The sequence below is a fragment of the Prorops nasuta genome, unplaced genomic scaffold (assembly GCF_024137725.1).
Source record: "Prorops nasuta isolate Cenicafe-Biocafe unplaced genomic scaffold, Cenicafe_Pnas_1.2 PNAS00018, whole genome shotgun sequence".
NCBI classification, from domain to species: domain Eukaryota; kingdom Metazoa; phylum Arthropoda; class Insecta; order Hymenoptera; family Bethylidae; genus Prorops; species Prorops nasuta.
This window is the reverse complement of record NW_027116815.1, coordinates 4,221,385-4,247,496: the sequence shown is the minus strand read 5'-3', so window position 1 is coordinate 4,247,496 and position 26,112 is coordinate 4,221,385. Positions and strand designations below refer to the sequence as shown.

Below are 26,112 nucleotides of genomic sequence, written 5' to 3'. Positions count from 1 at the left end.
TACTCAATATAATATAATGTACAATGAGAATTGAAGATTCAATAAGAAAATAGTAAGAGAAATAATGGTGCAATTATATGAAAAACTATATCGAAAGGGTTTGAAGCTACCGAGCGAAAATACGGGATCTATAGAACTATTGATGAAGATAAATATAGTATAGAAAAAAATTGAAAATACCTGCCTTGTCAAATTGGATTTTTCAAACTTTACGTAACTTTATTGTATAAATAGTTTAAAAATGATAGTGTGTGCGTGAGATAAGAGAGAGACAAAAATAAGGGGTAAGAAGGTAATAAAAAAAGTCACTAATTAAACAGCCGTATATAAGTATAAGTCTCTATGGTTATTCAGAGGAGTTACCTGGGCGCAGCTTCCGAGTGCTGCTTTAGCGCGTGGTCCACAGGAGGCTAAAGAAGTTTAGAAAAAAAAGAAGAAAAAAAATGAAGAGAGAATCAGAAGGAGAGAAGAATAAAATAGATATGACGAGACAGAGCCGTGGCGCGATTCACGAGGAACTATACGACATGCTAGCTTATTATCAAAATCTTCCACTGTTTATTATCGAGTTGCATTATTGTCCCAAAGATAAAATGTCGATAAAACCTGGAGGTAATATTTTGATTTAGACGCGAAAGAAACTTGTGAAAAATATACAGACAATGAAATGATCTTGTTTATGTTTATTGGTACAATGGAAAATTTCGGATGAGTTATTTATTAAAGAGGCTTCTTCTGTGAGTTCAAGGTAAACGCAATTGGCCTGTTTATGAAATTGCTGAGGAAAGTTGAAGTGATCGTGAGAGTGCGCTTCTCCTTTAGGATGTATTTTGTTATTTGTAATTGATACGTGGTATATAGGCGTATTATACATTGTATGCATGCGTCAAGTATCGGGTAGTGTTTTGCTGTAGGGCTATTCTTTTAAGTATACACTGTATAATAATATACGTAGGAAATTTAGAGAGAGAGAGAGAGAGAGAGAGAGAGAGCGGCGCGGCGCGCGGTGGTCTTGGCAAAGGTGGCAGCTTCGGTGGCTTTCCTAATTATTCACGGAACCTGAAGCTCGTAGCAGTCGTAGCCAAGAATCCCAGGCCGATCGATGCTCCACAAATTTATCGACGGTCTCCTTACCCTTATATGTATATAGGTAGTCCTCCCCTTATTATCACCCTCATTCGAGAGAACCGCCAATAATTAACCCCTTCGACTATAATTTATTTATCGTTTCGCGCGAGCAAAGAACCAGCCCCTCGATTAACATTACATCGCGTACGCCGCTACTCTTTTTTTGTGTGTGTTTTTTTTTTACAGAAAAGCTCTGCAGTAAAAATTTATGGCGGATTCTGAATGGTTCCCGTTTCTACGTTTGATTGTTCTTTTTTTTTTGTTATTTTTTCGAAGCATGTTCTTTTATGTTATGAGCTATGAGTGAGTTTGTGAGCACGATATTTCTAAGATGGAGAAAATGGCAAAGACCGTGCGATACTTGTTTTCCAACTGTTATTGTCTCATGGCTTTTTCTAAGGCTACCACATTGAGTAAATTTTCCACAAAGGACATTGTCGAGGATTCGACAAAAAGCTCACTAAACGTGGCAGCCCTGCGGAAAACTCTGCGTGTCTCTGAGCCTCTGTCACTTTATTTCTACAGCGGCTCTTGTTGCTTTTTTGCAGCCCCTTTTACATTTGACAGTTCTATTCAGAAATACCACCAAGTAAATTTACAACGAAAACTGCAAACTTCTCAAGCTCTGCAAGCTCTGCAAGCTCCTCAAAATCAATTTACAAAATTTCAGTCAAAATCAAGCGGACACGTGTACCACTACTACTAGACTAATTAACCAAGCAATTAACTCAAAGCTAATTACGTGTCCGTAATGAAAGTCTCAAATAAATAAAGCAAAATTACTAATTCTATATTATCAAAATAATAAATTGAGCCAACGACACTATTCTGGCTATTCTCAACAAAAACAAAAAAAAAAATAGAAAAAGTAAACTCTATATCTTTTAATTAAACAATTAACATTTGACCAGAGCGGAATGTTGAAGAAAGCGACTCAACTATAGATATTATAGAGGAAGAAAGAAGTTATATTAGATCGTAGTACATATTTGAATCGCGGTAGGCAACTACTAACGTTATCCTCGATCTAACTAAGTAAGACTGTAACGATGCCGAGTCAGAGTCGGGTGGTAGAGGGTAGAGGTTGTTGGTTGTTGGGTTACAGGCCGTTATGGGAGTGTAAAGCAGAATCGATCGATAATACGAGCGATACGGAGAATGTTTTCGAATATCTCTCTCTTCCTCATCCAAGAGGAGCTTCAGCTCTTGGATAAGGTATCCCAGTTAAACCCTTGCCTGCTTCAACGAGCTTTCCAATCACGATCTTCTGGCAGACTGTAACAGGCAGAAGCGACTAGAGACAGTCAGTAGAGACTGCGAGTTCACCCATACCTAACCAACTACCAAAACTTTCCTACAATTTCCAACCTTCCGTATATCTTTCCTCATGCTTCTATTATGTACCTTCCAAATGTATCCCAGTGTGCCGCATGTGATTTTAGGAGCTGTGCAAATCTTAATCGACTCGTCTTTCACTACGAAGAACAAGCCAGTGAAATTATAGAGTGGTTTGCCGCGTTCACAATTCGATCGTTCAACGATCAAACCGAAGCATTTCTTCAAATTTATCGAATCGGTGTTTAATGATTTCGATTCCACGGTATAATGGACCTTTCTCGTCTTGTTCGTTATACATGTGTTTGTGTCTGCATTACGATCAATCACGCGTTCGCTGTGATTTCACAGATGTGTAAATGTGGACAGTGACTGACGAGTGGATCGATGTTATTAGAGTGTGTATGCGTGTGTTTGTATGAGAGATAGATAGACAGATAGATAGATAGATAGATAAAGAGAGAGAGAGAGAGAGAGAGAGAGAGAGAGAGAGAGAGAGAGAGAGAGAGAGAGAGAGAGAGAGAGAGAGAGAAAGGGTGAGAATATTCACGATTTTCATAGTAGTGCCACAGATATGTAACGCGAAGAGACAGCAAGAAAATACAGCGTGGAGGCGAAAAGCTAAGAATCGAAATTTCATTATTGTATTAAACATTGTTGTTCATTTCTGGTTCTTTCGATTCTTGACTTTTGGGACGAGATGATAAGAGATATTGTTCGGCAGTATTAAAAGTCAAATAAGCTACAGAGAAGGCGTATATAGGTTTGTTTGTGTGTGTGGCTCCGTGCTGCAAAAGCTCATTTTAATCATTTTAGGCCAAACTACCCTGAAAAGTATACGAATCTCTCGCATACGGGTAGTTTAGCCGAAGACTAATCCTAAACTATTGTATATATATATAGGTATACCTATCGTTTCACGCGAAAAACAAGAATACAATAATTCTATATAGTAGAAATTGCTAAAAATTTATTGCATCTAAAGAGCTATGGCCTGGAGCCACTGAAAAGAAAACAGGGGCAGTGTTCTACGAAATTTCGTGGGTCAAGCTGCTTCTATACTTTTTCAAAGTATAGACAAAATTCTGTTGGATCAAAATATGATCTAAAAGATTTGTCTAAAGAGTGGCGCAAATCGCGAGTGAGGATCAAGTGAGAAATTATGGCATACTGATTGCTGATGGTTGCAGGGAACTGAAAGCGAGTATAAACGGACGGGCGATTTATCATTTCGCAAAATAACATTGCAGATTTTCTAAATTTCTTCGATCGAGAAATAGTTTGTTAATTTGGATCGATCGGTCGATCTCCATCGACTGATCGAGATCCATTATTCATGTCGAGATGCGAAACGTCGACTGAACCCATTAATTATTGACTTCAACTCGAGCCAAAGGGAAAACCAGATTCCCCGAAATGCGTGAATCCATGTATACATATACATATACAAGGTATCTGATTATCTCCTGTCAGCTCGAAAGTACTATCATACACCGACCCATTCTGAGAAGAACATTCTTATACAATTTTTAAAATTATCTTATTATTTATACCGGAATAGATATAAAAAAAATGATTAGGCCACGATTCTGCGTAAATTGTTAAACAGCTTCATAACTATATATTAATAACGTTAACAAGATTTATAAGAGATTTTTTAAAGATATAATAATGATGATAAAAAATCCTATAACTTTATTTTGTGTTGCCAATATTTTTCAACTACCCTGCATAAAAATCCGTCTGGGTGTTAATTCGTTAGGTCGATAGCTTGCAAATATTATCATGTAACTCGTTAAATATGAACAATATTGGAAATTGTATAAAATAATTTTTTTATGGATATAGTAATGGGCAATAAAAAGCTGCAATAAATTTTTATCCTAATATTGATATTTATAGAGTTACATAACCATACGTTTAGTTTACATATATTTTTTCATAACTTGAAAAATATTAGCAACACAACAAAAAGTTATTGGACTTTATTTATCGTTATTATCATATCTGCAAAGAACTTTTGTAAATTGTTAAAATAATATTCAGATTTACCGAGCTGCATATGAATTTATGCAGATTCTTCGCCCAAACATGTTTTTATATAACTTAGTAAATATTCACAATATTAAAAAACTTTACAAGAATTTCCCTTTCAAAATGTGCTACCCCCCTTTCCCCTTATTTAAGGTCTCCGGTTTCACCACGACTTTTGAAACACCCTGTATATTTATATTATAAAGGGTGGATCGAAATCGTAGTACGTGTGGCTGATTCTATACATAAAAATACTCATAGATAATTGAGCTTAAAGTTTGTTCAACTGCTGATCGATTTAGTACAAGTGTATAATGCAGTCTCGTAAGCTATAGGGTAAATCAAAGTGTAAACAAAGTCAGTTACTTTTCTATGTATTAAATTGCTCAGCAGCTGAAGGAACTTTAAACTTGATTTTCTGGTAAACAGAGCTCCTTATATATATATATATATGAAAGATTATCAGGGGTATCAAAATTTCCTCTTGTTATCTTATATAGAATCAGTCACTCGGTCCGGTTGTACTATAAGGTGAGTCTTCAAAATGTTCATATATGCCTTATTCTTATCGTTTATATTGAATAAAATCTCAGTATAAGAACTTTCAGTGTTATCCTACCTTTTACGTCATCATCTTCGATCGTTGTGCTGCTTTCGGATGATTCCTTGACTTGCGAGCCATCGCCCTTCTTCGTCATCGTACGACCTGAAGTATGCAAAGCTATTTAGTAAATCATTAATTTCCTCGTGTTTTTCGAAGATAAGAAAAAGAGAAAGAGAAAGATAGATAGATAGATAGAGAGAGAGAGAGAGAGAGAGAGAGAGAGAGAGAATAATCATTCTGTTTATTATTGATTAAAGAGAAAAGAGTAGTTTTATTAAATAGACGTAGTAATTTATAAATTAAGATTGATTCAATCAATATTGAGATAAAGAGAATAATTGGAAGGAATTAGGAAAAGGTGGAGAGGGATAGGGGGGGGGGGAGGGTGATAGACCCGAATTAATTGAAAAATTATGCAACATAAAGGAGTCGAGCTTGCTAAAGTTGGTCAATTCCTTTACGTCCCTGTGAAATTTGCAAACTTTACATTAAACAGCGTTCATTGATAATAAGCATATTCTCATTGCTATATAAAAGATAAGAGAGAATTTTTGCAGAGTTTACAATCCTTATAAAAAATCCGATTATGTGTGCGTCGGCCGGGCCTATCAAAGCTTTTAAACAGACGTGAGAAGAAAGGAGGAAATGTTGATATTTATTAGAGAGGAATATTTTAGACGTGTGTTTTGTGGATCTTGGGGAAAGGGTCTTGATTATGAAACGCCGTAAGACGACACGAATATTTATTAGCATGCAACGTAGCATCCACTGTGCGCTAGAATAACTCTCCGCTCTGTGATTTGCACAAGTGGAAAATATTAGAAATAAGAAGTCGTTTCCACAAATCTATGTATATATAAATATAGCAGAGCACTTGAGTATTTTGGTCATTATTCTGCATCGTATTGAAAAGATGAAAAAAATAGCTTTCTTTTTCCATAAATTTGGCTATTATTGATTTTCTTTTGGCCTCCTTGCGATTTTCCAGTTGGCTATTGGTATGCTAGAAGCTCAGAGCGGAGAATTCCGTGTCTATTCATGCCAATTCGTGCAATAAACAGATGCACACGCATACGTGAGTGGAGCAAGTCACGTGCAGTTACCCGAAAAGCTTTCCATTCCGCGTTGGCGCCAGCCACGTTTAAGCTAAATTTGTCCGCTCGATGTCCTTCTCAAGCTGATCGAATGAGATTTACCAATCCGAAGGAATCGAGAAATATATAAATTATAGCATAGCAACGAGATTAAAGAAAAAGTACCACCGATGCTCTCTTAAGAAACATTCAAATTTCATATATAAATCATTTAATACATACAATGTATATCATTATTACGTATTGTATCTTATTGGAAAACTTTGATTAAATATTCTCCATGACATAAAGCAGCTTCATTGAATGTTTCCTCGTTGCTGTACTTGCCAAAACTCAAATATATTCGAACAAGTTAAAGAAGAAGAAAAAGAGCAAAAAGAGTAAAAAGAATTATAGAAGTGGACATCCAATAAGTGCCTTTAGAAGAAATTTTAGTGGAAAGAGAGGGAGAGAAATACGAAATATCCCGAGGAAGTGTTCGATTAGATTAGCTAGGTCATGTTATTTTGCAAATTTAGACAATAATAACATACAGGGAGAAAAATGAGAAGGATGTAGTATTAGGTGCATTTAAAGAGGGGTTGTTAAAAGATACAGAGAATTAGCTATTATAGATAAAGTGAGAAAAAGAGTTAGAGTTAAAGTATATTTAAGAGATAAAAGAGAGAGAGAGAGAGAGAGAAAGAGCGAGTACTTGGTAATGCAAAAAAAAGCACGTCTTACCACTTTCTTTTTATCACAAGCCACGGGTCAACGAGATTTCGATTGGTTGGTTGATATTGTGGTTGGATCGAGAATTCGGTTGGTTTGTGAGTGGTAACGACAGGGTCAACCAAAGGTCGGACGATGAAGAGTAAACCAAACAGACACACAAACTTCCTGTTAACATCGCTTCCTTATACAAATGAATAAATTCGAAGCTGCGCGACGCCACTTTACTTTCTTTCATTGCTCTCTATTCTACACTAGATTCTTTTCTATTCTTTTCTCGCATTTTCTGCGCAAGATGCCAAATGGATTGGAAAGGGGTTGCAGCAGACTATACTGAATAATTTCCACGGCCTGGATTTTGCAGATTCTCGTGAAAGTACGTATCGGCGATTGAGATTAGGATTGGCTGGAAAAGCTGCTATACTGGATACATTCTTCTCTGAGAAAGAAGGGACAAATTGCGAACAAGCAGAAAATAAAGAGAACGAGAGAGAGAGAGAGAGAGAGAGAGAGAGAGAGAAAATGAAAGGATGATGCTAAGAATAATCGAAAGTTAATTATTCTAGAATTTAATGCGAGGAAAGCTTTGACAAAGATTGACGCTGATTTCAGCTGGATTACAATATATATATACACGAACCAATCAGTACTATCAATTTAATGAAACTTGCCCATTTCTCACGATATACCTATACTTTATCTATATATGTATTAACACAATTATACTGTTCATGACAAAAGCCAGAAGACTCGTTCAGATGAGATACGTGACTGTCCAACGCGGACAAGCTTTTTCACTGAAATTTTACCGATTATCGCGCTATATCGTTCACGATAAAAGCAATTCTACACAGAAAATAACCAAGTTTATCCCTATAGTGTTACAACGTATAATTAAGCATATAATGCACGGATTACACAAATAATCCACAAACTCAAAAAACTTGACATTTTACACGATTAAACTACTTGATCAATTCTACTTGACACAAATCATGCTGCTTAAGTTTAATGATAAGAAAAATATATGGCGCAATTTCTCTCCCACCCAAGCTTTGAAATGCTCCATCGTTTAGTTTTTTATATCTACTGCTAAATATACTTAATATATAAATAAATACTTATACCAAAACAAAGGGGTAGAATATATAAAGACGAGAGGTGTAACAAATTTTGATGAGTATGCGAGGACATTGCTCGTATCAAAAATGTCGACGAATTATAAAAACTGATTATAACAGGCTCGATTCGTAATTTGTGGGAGGTGAATAAAATTCAACCGGGTGGGAGAGAGAAATTGGAGTGTCGCGAAGCATTTGCTTATAGGATAGCGAAATTATCTCGAAAGCTTTCTAAACTGTGTGAGATAGACGGTCAGTGACGAAGGGGCACAAACGCGACGTAACGCGAAAGAGCTGGAAGACCAGACGGACCAACTTTCCAAAGATGAATAGAAGCTTTGATTGCTCTCGCGCTACGACACTCCCCATGCAGTTGTCAAACTTTAAACCCCCCCCCCCCCCCCTCTTACCTCTAACTACAAAATTTTTACTTCGCCGTATCGCAATTGCTACATCTCCCACCCACCCCACTATACCTCTAACTCAAATTCCTGCAGTTCCGATCAAGCAAAAATTACGTAGTCGCACGTCGTCCGCAACAATGATGTAAACGGAACAAAAAACAAGTAGAACTATCTAGACTCGTAAAAATTTTTCAGCCAGTAAAAACCCTTTTCACTGCAATAATGAACAAAATTTATTGATACGACGAATAATTTATTATATCAGCAAAGTTGTTCGTTATTACACAATGAAAGATGTTTACCAGGTGAAAAATTTTGTCCGAGTCTATATACCATGGACCTTTATATACGCGAGATACGCGCTACACTTCACGGTATGTTAATAAATTGCACCTAGGAATGGCTAGTTTACGGTAGACTTCGGTAAAAATGCAAAGGAAAAAGGTGAAAAAGATGATATAGAAAAATGAAAGAAAAAATAATTGACGAGTGTAATTTTTCAGATGGCTTAGCACTCGAATGTTGCAGTATATATGCAAGAAAGATCGCTCGAGAAAAGCGGTAGAGAAAAACAGGAATAGCAATAACAATGATAACAGTAAACAGCAACAGCAATAACAACAACAACAAGAACAGCAAGTCTTTGTAAAATATCTGCTGCTGGTGTATATTACTATATATTTATGTAGGCGATGTGCTCGAAACGCTGCGCAATTTCTGCTGGTTATGGGCATCTTCAGGGGAAGCGGAAGTAAGGACTAAAGGAGGAGGTTGATAATGATGGAGGGTTTTGCACGTATGTACGGGCCAGTCAAGGGAAATAGTGTGGCATGCCAAATACGTTGGCCTGATGCAATCGACCGATTGGAGGTTTTTAACTCGAGTTCTTCCACTGTTAATACCTATCGCGCAACACAATAATTTGCAAGAAAAATCTCGAGCTCCCGCAAACCAATCGTTCAAGTGCTAGATCAACTCGTCAATGGCTCATTTTATACAAATACGTATAAATATACTAGTATCGCAGAAAATTCTGCGTTTCATGGCATATTCTATATGAATCAAAGTTCTTCCAGTCTTATACATCCGTCCAACGTGTCATTTGATTCAAAACACTCGTAAAATACAATTATACATAGATGTTGATAAGAGGAAATGCCAGGAAACGCCGAATGACGCGCAAAACTGCGCTCGATCGGTCTCTGAGATTTCCAACTGCGTCAAATACACGCCGCTTTTCGTAGTCTCTGATTTGAGAGATGAAAATAGTGTCCTTTGCACCTCCGACCCACTTTGCGTGCAGAGTGCTTCCGTCAGGAAAACAAAAAAAGTACTGTCCCTTGGAGATGGAAATATTTATAGTATATATGCAGTGTACGCTGTATAGAGAGAGGATGGAGAGAGGGATGGTGAGAGAAAGGTTGAGATAAATGTGCGTGAATGAGAGTGAGAGTGAGATGAGAGATGTATATTTGTGTGCATCAGTGCATGTAGGTGAGGAATACAGGAAAAAAGGGAGAATATTTATGCTATTGTGTAGACTCGCAGGCGTTTTCTTGGCCAGGTGAGTTGAACCAGTCTACGCGTCATTTGCAAGTCCAATATTCCAGCCGGACTGTAGAGGAATACTGCTGTCCCGGTAATCGATCCCTCGCCGCATTGCGTCGCCAATGTCTCTTTAAAGAAAATCCAAAGCAATTGAAAAGCCTTATGAACTCGCGTTTCAACCCTTTTCTTCGAAGTATATAGCTATCTTTCTATTTAACTTTTTGCAAGGGCACCCTTAAATTTCATACTGCTTCTATATAGCGTTTCTTGATTTGATAATCGACAAATTTTGCAAATTCGCATAGTCGTCGTTGCGCCAAATTATAAAGGTGAAAGCCGCTAAAGTAAAGTAACGATGTGGCAGAAATAGTTATAGTTCGTCTGGGGGATAATAAGGCAAGGTCGATGAGCGCGACAAGGCTGGCTTGGCTACTTGGCTAGCGAGATACGAAGCGCAGATTTGCTCTTGTGGTGCATTCCTTCTAAAAAGATCAGAATCCCCCTCCCTCCCTTCTCTTTATTTTACCTGAAATTTCGTGATTTTTCCTCCAAGAAAAAGAAATCTCATAAATGAGCAGAAACCTAAGGACGTCATAGATTTTACGCTTCTGCCCCTATTACACGCGAAGCTATCTTTTTCTGCTAATTTGTCAGGATAAGCAATAAGCTCTCGTTCGTGTTAATAATCCTTTCTCAAGAACAAAGAAATTACGTTGCTCCTCTGCATTCGTCTCAGAATATAATTACTGCACAACAGTGTAATTAATGATGACCGGATGCGGCTATAATTAAACTGGCATGGCGGCGCGATTTTCAATTAAAACTTAATGACGGAGTGCGCATCTGCTGGTTATCTGCGCGGTAAAGGAAATTCGGGAGACGGATAATCGATAATGGTGCGACAAAGCTCTGAAGGAATGGAGGCCCCCTTGTCCATTGGGGAGAAAACATGTGGGATAGCGATACGACGCCAGTTGTACGTCGCTTTGAAACAATTTCTCAAAATATATATGTCTCTTGCACTGTGGAACTATATATATATATATATAGCACACTGTGATGAAACCTCAAAAAGCTAGAAGGATAGAGTAGGCCTGATTACAGAGTGGGAATGATGCTTTATCATCGTTCTAAAAGATGAGTGGCCCGTGTTGTAGCGTACCAAATTTTTTGAGACTGAGAGAGAGAGAAAGAGAGAGATCGAAAAGCAAGTTTACGTATAGTATATATATATAAAGATGTAGTTGCAGGGCACGGTAAAGCGAGTGAATAATTTGCTTGTAAAACTTCTGGGAGATAGTTTATTTTTAAGGCATAAGCTTATGGCGATCCTTGCAGGCGATTAGCCAATAGCGAGGAAGAAAAAAAAGACGAAAATGGAGAAGATGAAGAAATAAGGGAGATGAGTCAGTATATATATACACATCGAGAAGAAAGTTTCGAAAGCATCGGAAAAGGCAGGAGGCTGCAGTTAACTCGACAATGCAAGTTGAAACTTTTCAGAAGATATATATAGTCCCGAGGCTCAAAACGAGATAGAATTAAGTAAAGGGAAAACTCCATCGATATGCGCGACCAGCTTGATATAATTGTTTCAGCTACAAGTTTTGCAAGAGTGATGTATATAGCGTCGTGGCCAACGATAATAAAAAGCAACTCCGGTAAAGAAGTGCGGTATGCGGTATCCCCTGTATGAATATCCGCCTGCCAACTTATTGATTTCCGTCTAGTTTCCTCCCATCATCGTTCTCCACATATTTTATCTATCCTCTTTGTTGTACGCTCTATTTGCTAATAATATTCCGACCAAAAGAAGGAAGGAAAAATTATTCGGAGGAGGCGCTATCTCCCCCACTCGAGGAGGACACAACTCTGCTGAATAGTCTGATCAATTTTCAGATGAGAATTTGCTTTTTTTACAAGTTTATAAATAAACTGAGCGAACGAGAAAAAAATCAAACTTTTATTACACGAATAAAAGCAACAAAGGCGACGATGTAAGTTTCATAGAGAATTTACGGTAATAGATTAAGCAAAGGAACTTTCCGTTTGAAATTGGAGCAAAAAATACCGTTTCGCGTAAAACTGAACATTTTCTTATTATATGTATATAACGAGTGTGTAATTTTTCAAGGCAAAGTCGAAAGACAAGAAGACCCTTAGGATATTTCTCAAATAATAATGCTACGAGACAAGTATTGGAGATGTCAGAGTACGAGGGTAAAATGTGTTCAGTATATATAGTATATTTGATACGAATAGACAGAAAAGGTCAGCATGAGAGAGAGAGAGAGAGAGAGAGAGAGAGAGCGTGGGAGATTATATCGTACCATGGATAGGATAATTGTTGAGACGAAACAGGTAACACAGAAATAACTGATATTCTAGAAACACACACGAATTCAACGTGTCTCTACCAAAATGCAGGATGCTCATATCAGCTACTCGGTTAAAAGGGACGTGTTTCTTCTATATAGGGACGCTTTTGTGCTCTTAATTAAATAATATTGATAAAAACTAACACGCGAAATTCAGACCGAGTATGTACGCGATTGCACGAACGTTCAGGAATTAGCATGTATTTATATATATACGCAGGATCTCTAGTTTAACGCCTTTCCCCAACTGCAATATTATCATCACACACACGCACGCATATACACAGACACATAGGTTTTTCCAAAGTTCAAACACGGGCGTTACGTAACAGTCTTATTTTTCTTAATCACATTTTACGAGGGAGGCCGTAAAAATGCTCGCGCACAAACCCTTTTCTTCCTAATGGTCGCAGTAAACGAAAATTATATAGCTACTGACAGAGCTTTGTATTTGCAAATAACAGCTTTTGAATAAGCGAGAGAGATTTCGTGTGTACATATTACGTGCGTGTACAAAAGAGAAATTTTAATGCGTATTTATATATATGGTATATGCAATATTGACAATCACCATAAACTTCTATTATATGTAATTCATTACAAGTGTCGTGTCGGTATTATTAATTAAGCTTTATACTTAAACTTTATCAAACGTTTAGATAAATGGTTGATGCTCGCAATTCGAACGAAACAGTTAAAGCCTATTTAAAAGCGCTATATATATATATATATATAGGTAGATATTGCAGTCATGACGCATAAATGCTTTTTCCGAGCTCGCGCGTTACCTATACGTAATTGTCAATGTCTCACCACACGTACGCACTGGTTACTTGGTCGACTTTTGCTAATTTCCACCAAGAGAGGTCTAACGATACTACAAAGAGTATCTTGACACTGTGTAAACCGCGATTGACTCGACCAACAAGGAACTTGAAGAGAGAATTTAAATCAGATGGAAAATAAGCTTATCGGTGAGAAATGAAGATCGCTCGTTCAACTATTTGATTAACGCGACGAAAAAATACATTTTTTTCTTCAAAGTAAAGTGATAGAGAAATGGTGTCGATTCAACGCGTCGAGTTATAGATTTTAGCGTAATTTCGTGTTTTTCGAGGTTTTTCACGTGGCACGCGCAGCTGACGCGTAGGAAAGTGAAACGAAGCGAAACGAAAGGACGCGATGAAGCACGTGCAGATTTCAAGAGAAACTGCTCGATTCCACTGTGTATACTCGAGTCGATTCGCGTTTCCCGGATCGCTACTTGGCCTCACTAGCGTGACTAATTGACTATATGACAAACATTTCAAGTTATATATCTGCTTCTACATGGTAGGTATACATATACATGGAAAAGTCAACAACCACGTTATAATATCGCAATTCTTATACTTGCAAGTATAACTGACCACAATTTTCAATTTTTCGATTAATCTATTTCGTTTGCTCGTCATAAAAGTTTCAACACAGCTATGAATTTTAGATCTTGAAGAGATCACGTAGCTCCGTTCATTTCAATTTCCAAAGAACGTCCGGCAAAATTTCAGGTCCTATAATAGTCTCTCGGCACTCTCGTTAACTCGAAAATGCAAATTGGATAATTATATTTCGTGAATCGCACGTATATGTACTCTTATAGCGATAGTCTGCGACAAATGCTAAATAGAAACGAAGAAGATTTTGCGCTGCAGGGTTATCTCAGGGTAACATGCCATGGTTCTTGCAGGGATTGCGGTGTTGTGGTCAAAAGTGCATCGACGTCCAATAAATATCACGCGAGGAGACAAACGAGCTTTAGATAAATTGCACCGAACAATTGAGCGAGTTCCCACTTTTCTTGCAAGGTTTTTACAAACGATTTAGAAGCGAGCGAGGGAATAGCAATCAATTACACGTACGTCAGATATATCCTATTGGAAAATAAATTTGACGCGATCGCGAATTTTAATGAGATCGATTGGCGAGAGAATATTCGAGAGAGAGAGAGAGAGAGAGAGAGAGAGAGAGAATCGCTGGTAAAAATAAATCACAGTCCGCGACGTTCGATTTATGTTTGCGGATGGTTATAGCGCGAATTAAAATTCATTTCGCTCGCTCGATCGTACAGTGGGTGACCTTCCACTTATGGCGAGTATCGACGACACGGCCGACACGCGTTTCTAATTCTTTCTGTGCACGAGCAAGGATGTCTGTGAGACTCAGGCGTTCCGTTTTATGGCCATTTCCACTCGATTCACGTTCACCAATTATACTCCCTTACGTCCAATACTATTCTCACGAAACAGAAAAAGACAAACGACCACTTTTCTTGGTCAGATACATAGAAGAGAGTAATTTCTCCGAGTCTAATGGTAAAATTCACTACGACAGAATTATCTCTCATTGTTTCTTAAGTCGCTCGAAATTTATGATTATTAATGTTTATCATTGTAATTATCATCACGAAGAAAGAATGATGGAATTATTTAAGAGCTAGAAAAGGGATTGCTTGAAATTCTTTCCACAGAACGGAATGCCATCATGATTTTCGAGGGAATGACTATATATGGGTAGACGAGAGAGAGAGAGAGAGAGATGCTCTGTGTGTTGGAAATCGTAGGGTGAAGAAGAACGTGTATGAATTAGGTGCTGGAAAGTGGATGACAAAGAAAGTAGTTAGAGGACTGTATGTAGGGTTTAGTAGGGAAGTATTAAAAGTACTGTCTGTCGTGGTTCATGAAGCGTTGAAGAGGGCCGGAGGTACTTACCATGTGCATCATACTTACTGGTAACAAGATTCCTCGTGGCAATCATGGTCGTTAAAATGGCGCCCTGTAACAGTCAAATTAACACTGGTCAATACCAGATATTGTCACAATGATCTATAATCATATGAATTTTCCTCCAACGTGACAATTTGCACGTTTTTTCAGAAAGAGCAAATTAATGTTAAATTGTTAGCAAAGGAATAAGCTACGGTAAATTTAGCAAGGTCGTTCGATCGGATAAATAGGGTAGAATATGTATAGCGTATATATGTGTATAGTTGTATATATATATATAGTAATATAGAGATTGTGGAGAAAAGTTTAGTTGGTGACCTCTTGTGATTCATTCACCTCTGGCATGGCTGGCTCCTGCTGTCTACATAAGAGGAATTTGTTCTTGAAAGCCCTCATGCTATTACCTAGCTTCCTCCTTTTTCTTCTTCTTCTTCTTCGGTTTTTCTTTTTTTCTCCAACCGATCGATCGCCGTTCCTTATTTATTTGCAGGCCTTATCGCAAGGAGACTCGCGTATCGTTTCCTTTTCGCTCCAAACCTTTAGCAGCTCGCCGAGCGAAACTCCAGCTGCACCAACACAATTGCACTCGATAACTCATTAGCCAGCCCGTTCCTGACCCATTTTTCAATTCAATAATTACTCTTTGTCTCGCGGACTACCGTTACTATACTATCGCAACTATTATTTCACGCCACGCTCTCTGTAATACATAATTTTCCAGAGATCAAAAGAACGCCTGATATCCTCACCTCGCGCGCGTACACTTCAGCTAGTTTTAATTACAGGAAAGCCTGCTTTTCTGCTTGCAGTTTTCCCGCTCTCTCTCTCTCTCTCTCTTTTTCAGTGACAAGAGTTTGAAAAGAGAAAATTTTGTTTGGCTCTGGTTGAAAAGGGCCAGCGAAACAATTTTCATCCTTTAATTGTAATTTAACTTTTCGAAATTTAATACAACCGCTTTACGACGATACTTGATACGTTTGATCGAATGAAAACTCGTGGCTCTCGATTTGCCGAATTGCTAAATGTCTAAAAAATCCTCTAAACGTAGTATTACGAGTTGCCGCACGTGTTCGAAGAATTTGTTGAAAATTTGTGTTTCGCGATTGTGTACAGTGCTCATTAATAATTGCCAGAGCGAATAGTCGTAAAGAAAGGAAAATTTGCAGTTTATTGCGCGCACGCGTGAGAGCGAGGGAGAAAAACGCAGGTGAATAAACGAGATCGTTCTGTTTACAATGAGTGGTCTCTGTTGGTTCTTCAATTCATACAGCTATTCACTTGTTATTTAACTCTCATGAATATTTAACTCATCGCGAGAGTTTTCGCGTGTCCAACTAGATGTTATTTGCTTTACCGCAAACGCGTCCAGATGTTACCTGGGAAAACTTGATTTTCGGGCAATGTCAGCAGGCTATTTTGATTCCAGCTAAATTGCGTTACGTCGAATTTCACGAAAAATCACCAAGTACAATGGACAAAATAAAAGAAAATATTTACGAGACCTTGTGTAATTTTTAAAAAGTCTTTTACCCCATTTTTCTCCACTGTCGCTTGATAATTTACTAATGTTAATCGACCATAACGCAACAATTCTTATATACGAACCTATATACCGGTCATAATATATTAAAAGGAGCTGTAGGTCGAGCCGTCAATATCGAATCTTCGATTTTCCCTTACACGCTCATTCTCCAAACCGTATATATATACATACATACATGCATATACCTGTAACCTGCGGTGCTTACCAGCTAGTCTGCCGAGAAATCTTACCGAAACCTGCGTACACTGACAATATCAAATATAAGAAAATTTTCGATCGGCAAAATTTTTCCTGTCCCTCAACTTGGAACTCTCCATAGAATATACATAACTATCACTACTATTATTATTATAAATAAAAAAGATTCACTAAAAACTTATCATCGCAGTTTTTCCGAACGAGTTACGCGTCTTCAGATTTTAGCGAGCGATCGTTGGATTGTAATCGAGTGAACTGCAACACTGGCGTGAATAATCGCAGTTATAGATACAGATGGGAAAAGACAACGGTTGTAAGTATCGGAATTGGTTCAAGTCGCGTCAGTCACCGACCGTTTAGCGATTTCAAGGGAAAGAAGAGAGATTCGTTGAAGAGGCTGCAGTGAAGCGATCTTCAGCGTTCCTCTGCACTGCTACCGATTATATGCATATGTAAACACCCCCCCCCCCCCTCTCTTTCTCTCTCCCTCTAGAATCGCTCGCACTCCAGAGAATCACCGTTAAAGACGAATAAGCTTAAACTCGAGAAAAAATACTGACTTCTCATAGCACATTGCCGATAGGAACTAAAGATAAAGTTTTCTATACTGGCGCGCTTTGCGTCACACAAGAATAGCGTCCGCGGTGGCTCCCTCTTTCTACGTGCAACACAACCATTGATACTCTGCACGTACACTGCTTCATGGACGTATACATACATATACACACGACTTTCGAACGTTCCAGCAGCGTTTAATTGGAGTGCGGAAAAATATGTGGGATCTCTCAACTAGTCGATGGATCTTACGCGGAAGAGGATGGTTAGCCTTGGCAGGACCGGATAATCGGCGCTAAAAAATCTTTCACATCTCTCTTCGACGTGTTGGGAAAGAGGAGGATGCTACATCCAACTCGCATCGTCATGAATTATCATTAGCGTGAGAAATTACATGACCCCTGGAGCACTCTGTGCTAGCCGATGCTCCTCTTTCTTCTAATAGAGAGGAATTTTTATAGGAAACTAGCGAGTGGCCTGAAAAGAAAGAAATTTTATATACGCAGTAGACTCGAGACTGCGACCACTGCAGAACCATGCGATTTCTCGCTCGCTCGCTCGCTCGCGCGCGCCTCTGCGACGACAATCGGTAATGGAACTTTGTAACGCATTATCAGCAATTATCGATATCGCTCGGTACTTATTGCTCCATCCTTCTCTCGCAAACTGGGTATGTAGTATATAGTACACGCAACACATGCTCTTCATGATCACGTGTATATTCATGGAGGATTTTAGAGAAGAACCAACTGCAGCTTTTAAAAATTCCGGTTTTATCTAATTTTTTTCGTTGATAAATTATTTCAGCCTTCTCGATCATTCTTAATAAGTATAGACAGACATATACATGTATTATAGAATCGGGTAGTCGATAACTGGAACGAGCACGCCGGTCCTTTTCTCATGGAGATCGATGGGGTCACTTTTTAAAAGAATCCTGCTATAATTGCAGGTGTATATACGTATACATATAGGTAGCATCGTCGGTTTGCTGTTCGTAGGTTGCTCCTTCCGCAAGGTCATAGGCGGTGAACGGTCACAACTACATACCATATATATAGTGTACTTTAGGCGCCATGGGAGAGACAACGCGGACTGGCGAACATGGACTTGGATTGCACATTCCGCGCTGCGTTAATTCTGCTTCGGATGGTAATAATGCACCGCGAGAATATATAGCCACTTGAAAGTCTTTAAACTGTTCAGCATATTGCATGCAGCTAATGACAAAAACAGTACGTGTCAGGCATTCTACGTGTAAGAGGCGAAGAAACAATTATGAATATATCGCAGTTGCGTAGGTTGTTTCTTCAATATCTTTTCCCGTATATCCTCCAAATAATACGCTTGGATTTTGCGTGTGGTGCACTGCCTTGCGTTTAAAAAAAGTATCCAATTTTGGTAGAAAGAGAAGGTGGAAGACGTGAATTGACTGAATGGTGTGGAGCCATACGAAAAACTATAATATGGTGCAACGATGGTAATGGCATCCTTAAGGTGCTTCCGGGACTCGCTTGGTACCGCGAATACATCCGGTTGGTCCGCTACGTTATAGGTGCATCCACCTATTCCTATATACTTGCTCTACTGCAGATTCGCAAATATAACGATGAAAACTCGGCACACACCACAACAAAGATCGAAATAAAGGCTGTAGCAGCTGCGTTTGTTTGCATTTAAAGCAATTCCAATTGAATCTTTGAAATCAGACTTATCTTCAAATTTATTATTACAGCTGTAATTGGTTGATCATGAATTTTCCACATTTACCTTGTAAAGTGAAAATGGAATTTGGAGAATATAAATAAATATATAATTAACTGGAAGATTACCTTTAATTTGCGCCTGGCGTTGAACTTCTTCAAGCAATCCACAGTCTCTTGCCGGTGCATGACCGATGCCACGCGCTCGCGATTCTGCAATTATCGAAAGAAGAAATTGGTTAGATACTGCATGGCTTAACAAGCTGTATATATAGGTATACAGCTCTCGATGGATAATATAAAAATAAAATGTCAAGCTTTTGGTTAAAACTTACGCAGATCCATGGGTGCTTGAGCGCCTCGCTAGCGGTGATCCTTTTGTTCGGGTTAACCGTCAGCATCTGATTGATGAGGGTCTTTGCCTCTGGCGTGACGGTATCCCATTCTGGACTCGGATACTGAAAGCGAGATTCGTACGTACAATCGGCGGAAGATTAGATCGGAATCTCGTAATTCTCACTTGGAGGCAGCAAAAGCTACATATCTCTCTTCTTTTTACTCTATATAGCATCTAACAATATATATTTATAAGCAATTGCTTCTATATGAAGATATATATATATAAGATTAACAGACTCTTTGAAAGAAGAAAACTTCACCGAGAGGCTTTATATTGGTAATAAATATTTTTATGGAAGCTAGTTTCTTAGTGGACTCGTGCTATATATTTTAATTCTAGAATTGCTTTTAGCGAGACCTTGTAGCAATATAAATGAGAATTGAGAATTGATCGTAAGAGATGCTTACGTCGTATGCTCCGGCCTTGATTTGCGAATAAAGCCGATGCTGATCCTCGTCCCAAAATGGTGGATAGCCGACCAAAAGGATGTAGAGGATTACACCGCATGCCCAAATGTCCACAGGCTTCCCATAAGGCTCCTTCTTTAGCACTTCCGGACTGAGATAGCCAGGCGTTCCGGCAAAACCTATTGTCAATTATCTTTCATTCTGGCGCACATCATTTTCTACAATCTCTCGTCGTAATAATTAATGCTCCCGCTCTAATTATCGCCTCACGGGCGCATCTCATCCTATTTAAACTTCCATCTTTTAATAATGTATAATCCTATCTCCATTTCAACTTACCGAACCATGCTTGACTGTCGCCCGAAACTTCAATGGCCAAACCAAAGTCTGCGAGTTTCACCGCGGCACCTTTTGCTTTACTAGCGAGTAGTAAATTTTCCGGCTGTAAAATACAATATCACCTGCAAACGCTCGATCGAATGCTACTGCTTTCGTTCGTTCGTTCGTTCATTCGGATCATTCGATATTACTTATAAGAAGGATCTGTACGCGTACCTTCAGGTCCCTATGCACTACTCCATTGTGATGGCAGTGGTGTACACTTTCCAAAATTTGTTGAATACAGTGAGAGGCGTCTGCTTCGCTGTAAAATTCTCGGGCAACTATGTCCTCGAACAGCTCCCCGCCTGTCACTCTGAAAGCAACCAATAATTCGCAACCAGCCCATTCCAACGACAGAAATTCAACTGTAGTCAACCTATCATAGTTTTATCTTCAAGATTCATCAACATTGGTACATCTTGTATATAAATGTCACCTGCTTTGGTCGCGTAGCTCAAAATGGATATCTCGTGGGAATTGCAAAGATACGAGATATTCCAACATCTTCCACGCGCGCATAACGAGAGTGTATGTATGAATCTTAATTGCTATAGAATTCATGGATAAATCCCCAGACGAAACGGGTCAATACAAAATAATAAAATAAAACCAGTTGCTGAAATTTATATCGCTATTTTACGCGTACAAACAAGCTATATAAACGCCATTCTTTCAATTCATTCCAGTATATAAAGCATATATACAGGCACCGTGAGAGAAACACAATGATGCTGAAGTGAGAGTGTATTGCTGTTGTACGTGTACGAAAAGCGCAGTGAAAAAATTGCCAAGTGCTGTCTACCGTTAAGTTTTTGCAATTTTTCACTGTTCGTTCCATACACGTATATAAAATAACGCACTCTCGTTCCTCTATCGTTGTGTTTCACGCACGATGCTGCCTTGACGAGTACACGCGCGCGGTATGGACACAACGCACCGCATCCTAATTCAATCGATTTTCATTGATCCACGCTATATCACGCAGACCTCGATCGTCTTCGCATTGGAAGTTAAATTGTAAATAAAACTCGTAGTTTGATCTTAGGCTTTACTCACAGATCAAAAACGAGGTAATGGCAGCTTTCTTCTTGTATGCTGTCGTGCAATCTCACTGAAACATAAAAAAAGAGTAAAAATTATGTAGTTTCGAGTTTTCATTCAAAAATTTATCTAAAATTAATCGTTCTCTTATCGTAAACGCGTTAAGTAATAAGACATGCAAGGAAGAATTGGATTGGTCGAAACTGGCCACACCCACCGAGCAAACGGCATAACCCGATCGACCTGCCACCAACCTAACCTTAACCAAGCAGACCACGCAACCACCGACCTAAGCTCAATCAACCTGACCACGTGACCACAAACCAGCAGCAACAAGTTTTCGCATCAAGATGACGAGACATATACCAACCATAAAAAGATATCACCCAGACTTATCGATATATCTTCTCTTCTACTTTCAAAATTGTATAACCTATATATATATATATACATTTCATTCTCTATCAAATATAATGTATATATACAGTTCAGTATTTTATACCACATATAGTATATGAATTTGTTTTAATCAACGACGAGACTAATTAACGTCTCTCAGTATAGCTGCCTCGTTCGGTCCAATTCTATCCACAAAGTCCACTATAATTTTTATACACCGCACGATTACAATAATAGTTGGTTACACTATCTATACATGTTGCATCAGATATAATTAAGATGCATAAACGTGATTTTAAGCACGGATAGATTAATTATATTTATATTTGCCCGCTTATTGTCATGGGATATTACGTAATGTCAACTTATCTTCCATCTAATCAACATTGTCTTGGATTTATCGATATAGATAAGTAGGATTGGGAGCGGGAGGCAATCAGCAAGGAGCTGAGTAAAATCCGGGGAGGATAGGAGCGAGGTGACGTCCGATAGGGAATCTTTGGAGTCGCGGGGGCGGCGGTGTGAGAGGGGAACTCATTAGCAGAGCTGCGGCGCGTCCTGCAGGGGCAGCCCACTGCAGGATTGCCGGGAAAGCGCGAATCCTTTCGCGTAATTAAAGCTGAAACATAATTACCGGAGAAGAGCTACCAGCAAAAGACTTCTGATGTAATACTAATTTCAGCGAGAGGAGCTAAAAAAATCAAGGCAGCAGACATAGAACATTGTGTCACATCAATTTTATTCCGACGAATAAATTGATCGAATGGAAAAATCTCCAGTTCTCTCTCTCTCTCTCTCTCTCTCTCTCTCTCTCTCTCTCTCTCTCTCTCTCTTTATCTTTTACCACCATCCAACACGCGCGTGCGCCCGACCAGTTATATATATATATATATATATATATATGTGAAAATACTTTCTTATTCTTCAAGACGCGCACACCGAAGATATTAATGAATAAAGTTTCGCGTGCGCGCGAGGAATAATGAAAATTGAGACGAGGAGAGTTTAATTGGCCTTTCACGCATAGCGAGTGAGAGAAAAAATTTCGCTGCTCTAATTTGCGTGCGCCGCTGTCGACGCGCACAATCATCAATTATTGCCTCGTTAATTATCTCGTTTAGAGGCTGATTCAAGATTGTTCAGTGCCATCCGTGCAGTTCTATTCATCCCGATACGACCAATGAGCAAAGACACGTGTTTTGTCAGTGCCAGTAATCTGACTGTAATTCTAATTTTACTTTTAAACTACTCATCAAATCCTGCATTTATTGATCGAGATATCAAAATGGATGATACCAGCGGAAAAGTCGAGACGAAGGAACGAGATGGATGCAGAGCAAATTTCTCGGATAAAAATAAAAGCGTTGTAATTGTTTCCATGCATTGCAAACATTCACTGACTTTCTCATATATATATATATATATATATATATATATATATATTTTGTACTGTACATATATAAGATTAAATTTCATGCACCGAGTGATTCGAATGGAGAGTGGCCGCAGGGACCAGGGCATGTCCCTGTAATCGATAGATCGTCTGGAATTGATGTAGTTTATTATTGTAGCTGTTCGCACGTATACGTACGAGTAGACTTATGTGTTACACGAGGACATGGTCCGTGATAGCGGATATAAATACCGTACGGAATAAAATACCCACACTGTCTCTCGACACGAGCAATTATTCGCAAACTAATTTAACTAGATTTCTTCCGTCCAACTAACGCACACAGCGCGCACAGATCGAAGCATATGTCATCCGAGTAAAAAGCTGCAATCATTGCTCGCTCTAGAAAGCCTTATATGAGTTTAACATATTGTGGTTGTTTAGAAAAGACATACCGCAGCAGGAGTTATTCTGACAAATTCCTCAGTGAAATTTTTAGCAAAGCGCTACTATCCACTTTGGCGAATCCTGCAGTGACAGCACAATATTTAACAAGGATAAGATTGCTTGGAATGCGGTACGGTTGCAGTAAATTGTCACTCGACGACAGCTTGCTGATTCTCCTTCCAAACGTAGGTATAAGCCACTGCAAAAAGTTCACGTTCCAAGAAAAAGTGGCAATCTCTATATCTATGTAGTGAAAACAGTATTGCAGATTCCTTTCAACCCTCGCCCTAATTTACGTGAATGCACGAGGAGATGCTTGCATGTGTGCGTTGTATCGCTTCAAAGTGTGATTTATTATTCGCTTATTAATTTCTTTACGCGCTTCCCAGTGGATGCTTTGTACAACACTGATGAAAATTCTCCCACTTTTTGTGTAATTTAAAAATTGTTTCTTAAAAAAAAAAATTGGTTTAAAGGAAAATAACGAGTTTATTGATAAATCGATGCAGAATATTTGATCGATATAAGTTTTGTGTAAGGATCTATATTGATCTGATCGTTGTAGCTAGTTTCTCGTATAAGAATAATGTGCGTGTAGATCAAGCAGGCTGTATTAGAGAGATCGAGATAGATCGATCGATGAATTAGGACTAGCAGTGCAAGTGCATGCATGCGGTTTGTAATTTTGCAGTACATGTTATGTGTACATAGGTATATGTATAAGAGCGCGAGCAAGAAGAAAATGGTCGCGTCGATCGGCTGCAAAAATAGTGCTCACTGGGATGAAGCCATATAATACGCAGAGGTCGGTGAAAACCTCATCCTCCTACACCTATACTACTCCTTATTTTACATGGCTACAAAATGGTTTTCGCTTATATATGTATGTTCATTGAACATATACATCCGTTCACTTCCATTTCCGAGCAAAAGGCGATTCTCTAATCAGGCAAGGCGCAACGCAGCGGCCAGTTGCACATTGTGCAGACCCCAGGCTAGACGTCTAGCTTTCGCGCAGGCGCGTTCCCGCGCCACCAAACAACTTTTTTCCGTCCCCTCTTCGTCCTCCTAAATGTTAAAGCCGGAATGCAATATAAGCCCGGACTGTGTGGAATATTTAAATCAATTTCACAAGGGATGCAGCGCGTACTTCCTATAATCTCCAGTTGATTTTCTAGAATTGAAGAAGCGACACGGTGCTCTCTAGCCACCTAGAGGAAATAAAAGGGGAAAAAGTCGAAAGGTAGTTGGTATTCCGGTGAAAGGAAGACTCGGAAGAAAAAGCAGCAGGAAATTGTTAAGTAGAAGCGAGATGAGAGTGAAAACAATATATTGGAAGAAAGGGAGAGATTAGAAAGAAAGAAAAGAATGATTTATAAAAGGTAGAAAACGTCCGAGGGGTTTTGTAATGATAACAGGAAGAGGGGGGAGGGAGGGAGGGAGGGAGGACGGTAAGGGATGTAAGTATCGATCGTCGAAGCCACACCTCGGCGTGTGCTTGCTGCGAATCGGCGCGTTTGCACGATTACGTTTTCCCAACGAGAGCCTCCCGTAGCCTTCGTTCCTATGCGGCACAAAATCTTCCTATCTCTATCACCATTATTATCAAACACAATTTCTCTAAAACAAAACAAAAACAATCCGAAACTTGCAAAGTAAGTTGAGAACCTTCATCTTAAAAAAATCAATTGATTGAAATCAATGTTTTGTCGAAAAGAGCCCCTTTAACGTTATTTAATTCACATCACATTATTAAATTTAATTAGTTGGATCAAAAATTAATTGCTTTCAAACACTGCTTATATATTTACTCGAATCGTTTGTTTATTAAAATTGCAATAAAGCTTTACTCGAATCACAGTATTTTTTTCACAGTTTATATACATATAGTCGTATAGGTTTCCGCGAAGGTAAGAAATATTTCAACTGAGATTTACCGATTATAGTTTCTCTCAGCTACATATATATTTAATATAGATAATATTTTCAGTCGGTCCTCCTATTCAAGATCAGTTTGGTATAGCCAGTAACTCACACGCGCCAAAAGAAAAACTTATTTCGCTAAGCGAACTTTCTTCTACCCTCTCGTATCCTCTATTTATTAGATTTTACGGACATTTCTTGTTTACTATATATATTTTTTCTCTTTCCATCATTCCTCTTTTTCTGCTCTATATATATACCTATACGTGAAAAAGTTATATCGAGCACTTGTATATATATATATATATATATATATACAGCGAATGGTCAACCAAATTTAAAAGTTCATCTAATAGTAAATTAATTAGAGGAAAACTTCAATAATGCGTATAATATACTCCTCATGAATATTTATATCCGGTGAGAGCATTAAAAAGCTTAACGGTGCACTCCCGCCTTAATTCCTTTTTCATAATTAACGAGCAGAAAATACTCGCTTCGCGAATCAACAACAGAAGCATTAATTGCTGAAAGCTCTATTTTAACGTTTCTTCTGCTATTGGTATAAGAGCTGAAACACAATAATGGAAGTAGAGGTCGCGT

At 38.6% G+C, this 26,112-nt stretch overlaps 1 protein-coding gene across 15 annotated transcripts in view; it reads right to left on the bottom strand.

Moving 5' to 3' along the window:
• The window catches only part of CaMKII (Calcium/calmodulin-dependent protein kinase II), an 84,803-nt gene that overhangs the window by 20,300 nt on the left and 38,391 nt on the right, over positions 1-26,112 (bottom strand). For 11 of the 15 annotated variants that reach the window (XR_010823710.1, XM_066738135.1, XM_066738136.1 and 8 more), the window contains exons 4-11: positions 21,363-21,417; positions 20,481-20,619; positions 20,265-20,367; positions 19,926-20,104; positions 19,454-19,576; positions 19,248-19,331; positions 15,105-15,168; positions 5,117-5,203 (exon numbers count right to left, since the gene is read on the bottom strand). Coding sequence is in view for 14 of the 15 variants with exons in the window: in XM_066738135.1 (XP_066594232.1) it covers positions 5,117-5,203; positions 15,105-15,168; positions 19,248-19,331; positions 19,454-19,576; positions 19,926-20,104; positions 20,265-20,367; positions 20,481-20,619; positions 21,363-21,417 (834 nt within the window). In the remaining variant the exon portion in view is untranslated. The remainder of the gene's footprint in view (positions 1-5,116; positions 5,204-15,104; positions 15,169-19,247; positions 19,332-19,453; positions 19,577-19,925; positions 20,105-20,264; positions 20,368-20,480; positions 20,620-21,362; positions 21,418-26,112) is intronic. The other 4 variants (XM_066738137.1, XM_066738144.1, XM_066738147.1 and 1 more) reach the window with 1 other exon arrangement.